This window comes from Ochlerotatus camptorhynchus, unplaced genomic scaffold (assembly GCF_037179485.1).
Source record: "Ochlerotatus camptorhynchus isolate MF236.1 unplaced genomic scaffold, CSIRO-AGI_Acam_v1.1 ptg001460l, whole genome shotgun sequence".
In the NCBI taxonomy this organism is placed as follows: Eukaryota; Metazoa; Arthropoda; class Insecta; order Diptera; family Culicidae; genus Ochlerotatus; species Ochlerotatus camptorhynchus.
Genome location: NW_027041718.1, coordinates 1 through 10,142, shown reverse-complemented (window position 1 = coordinate 10,142; position 10,142 = coordinate 1). Strand labels below are relative to the sequence as shown.

The 10,142-nt window shown below is 39.5% G+C and overlaps 1 protein-coding gene across 1 annotated transcript; it reads left to right on the top strand.

Moving 5' to 3' along the window:
• Nucleotides 1-967: 967 nt before the first annotated feature.
• LOC135717053 (uncharacterized) lies at nt 968-8,935 on the top strand (the record flags this gene model as incomplete). The annotated part of the gene is made up of 2 exons (XM_065239056.1): nt 968-1,157; nt 7,858-8,935. Coding segments are annotated over 2 exons (589 nt in total), but the record flags the coding sequence as incomplete, so codon positions are not given.
• Between the last annotated feature and the right edge of the window lie 1,207 nt (nt 8,936-10,142).

Genomic DNA, 10,142 nt, shown 5'->3' with positions numbered 1-10,142 from the left:
ATAAAATTAAAGTTCGTCTCGAATGCTTCAAGCTCCTTGTTTCGTATGTATTGCTGAGTTGGCGGCAGTACATTATTTGCCAGAAACTATCACCCCACTTCAACCGGATCACTAGAGGCTGTTCGTTTCATGAGGCCAGATTATTCGGTTCAATATATGCACGGAGTTATAATATTTACTTAATCTGATTGACCAATAAAAAAAAAATGTAAATGGATAATTAATAAAACCTACACACACAGTTTTGCAATACTCGTCACATAATTTTTTTTATGAGATTTCCTTAGCCTAGTGTCGAGTAACAAATTTAACTGATATCTCAGCCTGCTGAGATTATGCGAAATATTATCCGAAACTCAACAACCACATGTTAGTATAATTAGTAAGGCTGAAGCTTAGCTCTAGTTAATCTCATCATACATTACTGAGCTTTGGAAAATAAAACTACTTGTCTTTTGCGTCATGAACGGTGTAGTAGAAAGAGTTGGAATATTAATCATAATAAATAATGTAATATAACTGAAACATATCGACAGACCAAAGGCAGACAATAAGAACGTTTGCCTAACTAAAAATAAGATTGCCACATTGCCAGTTATGATAAAAAATATGCATTGTAACTAACAAACGTAGCAATTTTCAATGAAAGCTGTGAGTGATAAATTATCTTACGCAGGATATTACACTTTTCTCTGAAATAACGATACAAGGAATAATATAAGCATGTCCCATTGCCCATAAAAGAAGGATAATAAATAGGAATTCAAGTAGAGAAGGGACAGTTATGCTTCTATGGAAAGATAAGTTAATGACTGCAAAATGGCATCACTGAGACCTTAAAGTATAACTGAATTAACCATATTTTCACGTGCTGGCTCATTCTTTTAAAACCAATCTGTGTTCACGATGCACAAAAACGCCTCTCCCTTTCTCTAAATTTGCAATGTTTTTCTTCTCCCTTTTACAGCAAATTGGGTCTCGGTAAGCTGCACGTCTCCTCTAGCCACCACAAGAAGCGATTAGCGGTTGAGTCCCGCCACCACGGTCGACCCGATGACTCACATATGTTCGTGATCAAGCTGCCACCGAATCCCTACTACTACACCAACAATGGACCGGTTCCGGCGCCGAACGCGATCGAGGATGTAGGCAAAAAGGTACGTACATCCGAACCTCTTGAATGCGCACCTACATAGGTATAGCATAAAGGGAAAAATTCCCATTGATTGTCGTGATGCACAGGTTAATCCATAGATTACGGACAGTCAATAGGTCTCCTCACTCTTCGCTAGTGGTCGGTATCACACGCTCATTTGCGTCCATTCAGCCGTGACGAAGGCCTCTTATTCATCGGTGTTTTTATCCCTCATGGGATGTTCAGATTCATGGAAGACGAAATAACAATAAAAAAAAACAAAATGAGCTAGAGAAAACCACAACAACCGAACGACCGATTAGCTATGAACACTCATTCGCCATATCTACAAGTATGATATGGTGTATACAATTTTGTTTGCGAGTTGGATAAAGTAGTCCAAATATTTGCTCAAACTAACGTCAGAATAAAAATGATGCTTGGATCAGGAAATAGTTTACTGTTTTATTATCAATTGATAGCTAATAGCTTCGATAGATAAAATTTTGTTGGATTGGTGACCTTAATAACCCATGATATTGCTGGATGATATTTATGGTCGTTGGTTTGTTTCGTATTCGTTACCATTAAACAATTTGTATTCAAGTTTGAAGTTGTTATTCAGTCCTGGAATGGATCAATTATCTATTATGTTACGGTGTTTCGGTTCTTTTATGATCGTTTTCAAGAACTGGATACATCAATTGAGCTGAAGTAGAAGTCTAGGCTGGCAAAATGTGTGTTTTTTGTGACTTGTTTACTTTTTTTAAGCCGATCATCTAAAGGTTTCAAGTTAATCTGTTTTCAACAAATACTTTCTTTTTTGTTAAAAAATTAATTGATGAACGAATTTTACTGTTCTCAATTAACAGGGGAATTTATTTTTGTGAATTGATATATACGAACGAAGTAGGATAGAACATTAACATGTTCTATATTCAGAGTTGGTTGGAAATGCTAACATGAAGCTTTAGTGTGATGATTTATTAGCTAGAGAATGATCTTTAGAAGAATGTAGGTGGATAGTTCCGTTAGAGTACGGCAGTATGAAAATTGAATAGAAGTTGAAAATGAGCGAAGGGCCATTAAAGCGACAGTTTTCAAGATGACGCACATTTTTGCCTAGCCCGTACGATGTACGCGGGGACTTACGGGCTAGGCAAAAATGTGCGTCATCTTGAAAACTGTCGCTTTAACACTCCGAACACGATGCCTCCGAAAAACGTGTAACGGCAAGTTTGCAACGGCACAACTTAGCCATTTCTAAATGAATTTCAAAAATTATGGTACCTTTAGAATTTCTTAGGTTTCTAGATGATTTTGATTGCAAAAAACTTGAAAATAGAGTCGTCTACTTTTTTAAAAAGCGAAAAGAGTTGTTACACGTTTTTTTGAAAGGTGTGTTTGTAGGGTTTTGCAAGTGGCGCAAGATCTGTAATTTAGATTAATGGGCACAAATGTTCACAATTAGCCAGAATACAGTCATGGTTCCTATATATGGATCCTGGAGACAACGGAACGGTCCTCGAAAAATCCGGAACATCCGTAAAAATGGTCAATCCATGATCCTGATCCTAGAGCTCTGCGGTTTTTTTGAAAACATTAGGAACTGTGATATAAACAAATATTTGGGGTCGTGACATAAACATGAACCTGGATGGCCATGAGACCGTCCTCCGGAAGATCCGGAACATCCGTAAAAGTGGACAATCCATGAATCTGATCCTAGAGCTACGCGTTTTTTTTAAAACATTAGGAACTGTGATATAAGAATGAATTTGGGCTTGTGACATAAACATGAACCTGGATGGCCATCGGACCGTCCTCCGGAAGATCCGGAACATCCATGAAAGTGGTCAAGCAATGAAAATGATCCCAGAGCTCCGCAGTTTTTGAAAAAACACTAAGAACTGAGATGATAGAATGAATTTGGGGTCGTGACATAAACATGGACCTTGATGGGTATGGGACCGGCCTCCGAAAGATCCGGAACATCCGTGAAAGTGGAAAATTCACGAAACTGATCCGAGAGCTCCGTGGTTTTCTTGAAAACGTTAGGAACTGCGATATTAGAATGAATTTTGGATCGTGACATAAACATGGACCCAGATGGCCATCGGACCGTCCTCCGGAAGATCCGAAAATTCCGTAAAAGTGGTCATTGTATGGAACTGATCCTAGAGCTCCACGGTTTTTTTTTCGAAAACACTTGGAACTGTCATATATAAATCAATTTGCAGTCGTGACATAAACATGTACCCAGAAGGCCATGGGACCATCCTCCGCAAGATCTAGAACATCTTTGAAAATGGTCAACCCTCGAAACTGATTCTAGAGTTCTACGGTTTTTTCGAAAGCATGTGGTATAAGAAAGAATTCGGGGTCATGACATAAACACGTACCGGAGACGAACCAGCCCAGGGCTGAAAGTCTCCTTAATAAAGATAAAAAACACGGACCTGGATGGCCATAGGACCGTCCTCCGGAAGATACGGAACATCCGTAAAAGTGATCCAGAGGTTTCTTATATCACAGTGTTTAAAAAAGAGCTGCAGAGCTCTAGGATCAGTTTCACAGTATGATAAATTTACGGATGTTCCAGATCTTTTGAAGGACAGTCTCATGGCCATCCGGATCCATGTTTATGTCACGACCCTAAATTCTATCTTAAATCGCAGTTCCAAGAGTTTTCGAAAAAAAACCACGGTTTTTTCACAGTTTCATCGATGATCCACTTTTACGGATGATCAGGATCTTCTGGAGGACGTTCCAATGGCCATCCAGGTTCATTTTTACGGATCTTCCGGAGGACTGTCCCATGGTCATTCGGTTCCATGTTTATGTTAAGACTCCAAATTCATTCTAATATCACAGTTCCACGGTTTTTCGTTCTTGGATCAATTTTATGGCTTGCAATCGGGCTAAGGTCTTGTTGTCCTCTGCTGTCCGAAGAAGTCGTCTCCACTCTACTCGATCCATGGCCAGACTTTGCCAGCCTCGTAGTCTGCGAAGGGTCCGCAGGTCACCTTCTACTTGGTCGATCCATCTTGCGCGCTGCGCGCCTCTTCTTCTTGTTCCTGTTGGGGCGCTTTCGAGAACCATTTTCACTGGGTCGTTGTGCGGCATTCTTACGACATACCCAGCCTACCGTAGTCGCCCAATTTTTGCAATGTGAACGATGGATGGTTCTCCCAACAGCTGGTGCAATTCTTGGTTCATTCGCTTCCTCCACGTTCCGTCATCCAAGGGCGCGTTTGTCCTCCACGAGCATAGTCACGGTCTCGTGGCAGTAGACGACCACCAGTCTATCTTTTAGATAGTCAACTTCGTGGCGAATTTTATTCGACCGGAGCGTCCTCCGGAGTCCAAAGTAGGCACGATTCCCTGCCATAATGCGTCTTTGAAATTCTCTGCTGGTATCATTTTCGACGGTCACCAGTGAGCCCAAATACACGAACTCATCGACCACCTCGATTTCGTCACCGTCAATCTGAACTCGGGGTGGGAGGCTAACATTGTCTTCCCTAGAACCTCTTCCTTTCATGTATTTTGTGTTTAATGCGTTGATGGCAAGTCCAATCCACCTAGCTTCAGCCTTCAGTCTGATGTACGTTTCCGCCTTCGTCTCAAAGTTCCGTGCCATGATGTCGATGTCATCGGTGAAGCCAAGAAGCTGTCTTGATACTCGTGTCTATCCCAACTCTTCTGATCACACCTTCTAACGCGATGTTGAATAGCAGACACAAAAGTCCATCACCTTGCCGTAACCCCCTTCGAGATTCAAAGGGACTCGAGAGTGTCACTCGATGCATCGTTGCCTTGACCAATCGCGTCAGTTTATCTGGAAATCCGTACTCGTGCATAATCTGCCATAGCTGATCACGATCGATTGTGTCGTATGCGGATTTGAAATCGATGAACAAATGATGTGTAAGCAAGTTGTATTTGTGGCATTTCTGCAGAACCTGCCGAATCGCGAATATGAACCCATGAATTCCTGCTGGTATTGCCCAAGAAATCTCTTGCAAATGGTGACAGGCGGCGGCGTATAATTTGGGAGAGTACCTTGTAAGCGGCGCTCAGCAGTGTGATCACGCGGTAGTTGCAGCAATCCAACTTGTCGCCCTTTTTATAGATTGGGCATACAACACCTTACTTCACTCCTCCGGTAATATCCCCTCCTCCCAAATCTTGACAATTACCCAGTGCAGCGCTCTAGCCAGTGCTTCACCACCGTATTTTAATAGCTCACTTGGTTGTTGATCTACACCAGTTGCTTTGTTGTTCTTCAGTCGACCGATCTCCTCCTTAACTTCATGAAGATCAGGGGCCAGTAGCCTGTCGTCTCCTGCACGTGCTCCAAGGTCTGTTGCCGTGCCACCTTCGTTTTCTGCTGCATCACCGTTGAGGTGCTCGTCATAGTAATGCTTCACCCTCTCATTTTACGGATGTTGTTGGTCTTCCGGACGACGGTCCCATGGCTATCTGGGTACATGTTTAAGTCACGATCACAAATTCATTCTTATATCACAGTTCCTAATGTTTAGGTTCAGTTTCATTGATTAACCTCTTTTACGGATGTTCTGGACTTACCAGAGGTTGGCACCATGGTCATTTGAGTCCATGTTTATGTCATGACCCCAAAATATTACTTATATCGCAGTTCCACATGCTTTCGAAAAAACCGTAGAACTCTAGAATCAGTTTCGAGGGTTGACCATTTTCAAAGATGTTCTAGATCTTGCGGAGGATGGTCCCATGGCCTTCTGGGTACATGTTTATGTCACGACTGCAAATTGATTTATATATGACAGTTCCAAGTGTTTTCGAAAAAAAAAAACCGTGGAGCTCTAGGATCAGTTCCATACATTGTCCACTTTTATGGATTTTTCGGATCTTCCGGAGGACGTTCCGATGGCCATCTGGGTCCATGTTTATGTTACGATCCCAAAATCATTCTAATATCGCAGTTCCTAACGTTTTCAAGAAAACCACGGAGCTCTAGGATCAGTTTCGTGAATTTTCAACTTTCACGAATGTTCCGGATCTTTCGGAGGACGATCCCATGGACAGCCAGGTTCATGTTTATGTCACAAGCCCAAATTCTTTCTATCATCACAGTTCCTAATGTTTATAAAAAAAAAACACGGAGCTCTAGGATCAGGATCGTGGATTTACCACTTTCACGGATGTTCCGGATCTTCCGCTGGCGGTCCGATGGCCATCTTGGTCCATGACCCAAATTCATTCTTATATCACAGATCCTAATGTTGAAAAAAAACGCGTAGCTCTAGGATCAGTTTCATGGGTTGATCACTTTTACGGATGTTCCGGATCTTCCGGAGGACGGTCCTATGGACATCCAGGTTCATGTTTATGTCACAAGCCCAAATTATTTCTATCATCACAGTTCCTAATGTTTATAAAAAAAACGCGGAGCTCTAGGATCAGGATCGTGGATTTACTACTTTTACGGATGTTCCGGATCTTCCGAAGGACGGTCCCATGGCCATCTGGGTCCATGACCCAAATTCATTCTTATATCACAGATCCTAATGTTAAAAAAAAACACGGAGCTCTAGGATCAGATTCATGGATTGTCCACTTTTACGGATGTTCCGGAACTTCCGGAGGACGGTCCCATGGTCATCCAGCTACATGTTTATGTCACGACCCCAAATATTTGTTTATATCACAGTTCCTAATGTTTTCAAAAAACCGCAGAGCTCTAGGATCAGGATCATGGATTGACCATTTTTACGGATGTTCCGGATTTTTCGAGGACCGTTCCGTTGTCTCCAGGATCCATATATAGGAACCATGACTGTATTCTGGCTAATTGTGAACATTTGTGCTCATTAATCTAAATTACAGATCTTGCGCCACTTGCAAAACCCTACAAACACACCTTTCAAAAAAACGTGTAACAGCTCTTTTCGCTTTTTAAAAAAGTAGACGACTCTATTTTCAAGTTTTTTGCAATCAAAATCATCTAGGAACCCTAGGAATTCTAAAGGTACCATAATTTTTGAAATTCATTAAGAAATGGCTAAGTTGTGTCATTGCAAACTTGCCGTTACACGTTTTTCGGAGGCTTCGTAGTCGGCGTAAAGTTTTTTACCCACCGTATTCGGAGTGTTAATGGCCCTTCGCTCATTTTCAACTTCTATTCAATTTTCATACTGCCGTACTCTAACGGAACTATCCACCTACATTCTTCTAAAGATCATTCTCTAGCTAATAAATCATCACACTAAAGCTTCATGTTAGCATTTCCAACCAACTCTGAAAATCGTTAACTTCGCGTATGAAGTAACATAAAAAACACTTTGAATGTTCTATATTATTCATGGTTTTTCTAAAATTCCCTACCTCCCTTGTAAACTTATTGTTTAAATCTTACGTTATAAGTGCATGATACCTTACGCAAATCAGTGAAAGTCTCTTTAATAAAGAAAACTTATCTAATCTTACTCTAATCGTCACGAGTTCAAATCTCATCCCCAGACATGCCACGAATGTCCTAAAAGGTGTTAAAGTGACTATATCTAACAAAACGAATTAATATACGAGTATACGCCAAATTTCAGGTGGTTCCTAACGTCCAAATAAGAAGAAGAGGAATGATGATTATATTATTAATTCTGCTCCGTATGATATGATATAAGAACAATTTGGAAAATAACCCAAATTTTTTTTTTATTTTTATTTTTTCATCACAGGTCCCAGTGGGATTCAAGTCAAACGGAAAGCCCGGTCGCATCTATCATTGGAATATCCCCGTACTGAAGAAAATCCTCGGAAACAATCAAGGACGAAACCCTAATTCGCGCCATCATGACAACATTGACGAGCTGATCGACATTAAGGATATTCCAACGTGGAGTAAACCATGGGAGAATGAAGCGTTGGATAAATCGTTAATCAAATTCAGCGCTGCAGACCATGCGGAGAAACTTCAGAAGAAGAAATCTCCGACGTATTACGCACCTATCAAGGCCAAAAAAAGTGCTCATGGAAAGATCTATGCAAGCAATGGCAAACCACAGAGCTTCTACGTGATTGAGAAGAGCCTCCAAAAAAATCTGAAACCCATTCAACATCACAAACTGATTCCGTAAGAGGAATTACACCGATAACGATCTTCTTGCCAGTTTGTCGAGTAGTAGAGGATGGAGAATAGGTAGTAAATAAGGGAGGTTAAATCGTGTAACTTGAAGCTCACTGCGAGCATATAAAACAACGTACACACACATTGAGCTTTATGAATAATACAAGAGAGCTTTTCTATAGAAGAAAAGGCGTTACGAGGTCTTTGGTTGGTGTCTTTGGTGATCGTTCATCGAGTCGTTCGTGAGATTGATCGATTTCGATGGAATAGTTGCAAAGACAGCAACCGAAATGGTCATTTTTCGGATCATATTTATTTTTATCTCAGCTAAATCTGGGTATTAACGAACGAAATAAATGCGCACATTTTTAATATTAATAACAAATAATTTTAAGATTATATATAGATAGCTAGGCGTAGATCTTTAATCGAAAGCAATTGAAAGACTAAAATTTTTATGGTAGTATTTAAGGGAAATGTAAAATACATACAAAATATTGACGATAACGATAAGAATTATCATCGCTTCTACGGAACTTAACAAGATTTTGGACTTCCATTTCTCTAATGTTTAGATACTGCAAGACCGGTTCCAAGTGCATCATTCCAATTCAGTGATAAATTTTGTAAAAATATATCTCGTAACAAAACGTCTTTACACGTTTCATAATAAATACATTTTTAAAATAGATGTTAAATTTCTTATTGGGTGTCCGAACAGCCATAAGCATTAGACTGATGCAAAATTTGAAATTTTCGCTCCACAGTTCTTAAACTGTTCCAAATTGGGTCCTGCTTAGCCTCCCAAAATTTGAACTACTTTAGTAAGAAACTGACTTGGCACAAACCATTTCAAGTTTATTTCGAAATTACTATAGGAAAACTTATGTTTTTGTTCATATCTATCTAACAGGTCACCACATCACTAAGCTTTTAAAAATGATAGCATTGATTGTAGACAATTTTCTCAGCTACAACTTTGTTGGAAACCACTTTTCAATCAAATGTAAGGAAAACAATTAATAACAATTTAATTTGACTATTGGCTGAAAAACGATATGGCGCAAAGTTGTAGCTTAGAAAATATCCCGTAAGAATGACTATAGAAATTTTCGAAAAAGCGATATGGAAAATAGGCAGAAGACAATGAACAAAAAGTTTGGTTTTCCCATTGTAATTTCCATATAAACTTCCAATAGCTATAGAAATTTTCACAAAGTCAGTTTCTTACCAAATGAGTTTAAATTTTGGGAGGCTAATCAGGACCTTATTTTAAATCGTTAGAGCACTGTGGAGTGAAAATTTCAAATTTTGCATCAGTCTAATAAGCATGCTCACAGAAGGGAGGCAAGTATTGTTTCTACATTATAGAAACTTTGGATCAGGATCGTATAGCTGAAATGCATTTTCAAATTAGTTGGATTTGCGGAATTACTCACGAATACATATGGAAGTGTGACTTTTTAAATATAGTTTAAAGCATCTGCATTTATCCACCTATGGTGAGATCTAACCCTAACTTACTATTTCAAATTCCATCAGAATTGCTCACAACAGTCCGCATTCAGAGAAAATAATAAAGATGACTTCTGTAAATTACGTCCTTTGTATTATGGTTAGCGAAAAAAACTTTGTAAACTCTACAAGGGCCCATCCTATTTTTGCGATATCTTCGAATATTTTAATAACTCAAATGATTGGTAAGTAATTGATTTCTTTATGGTGGGGATAACTAAGTTAAGTCCCACTTTTTTGTTCTTAAAACAGTGGGTTCTAAAGTTTTTACAATATAAATTTTTAAGGGTTCCTACTAGTGCTGTAACGATATTGATAAGTCCGATATTATCAATAAATATCGGGTCTACATTATCGATACGATAACCGATATTTAAACAA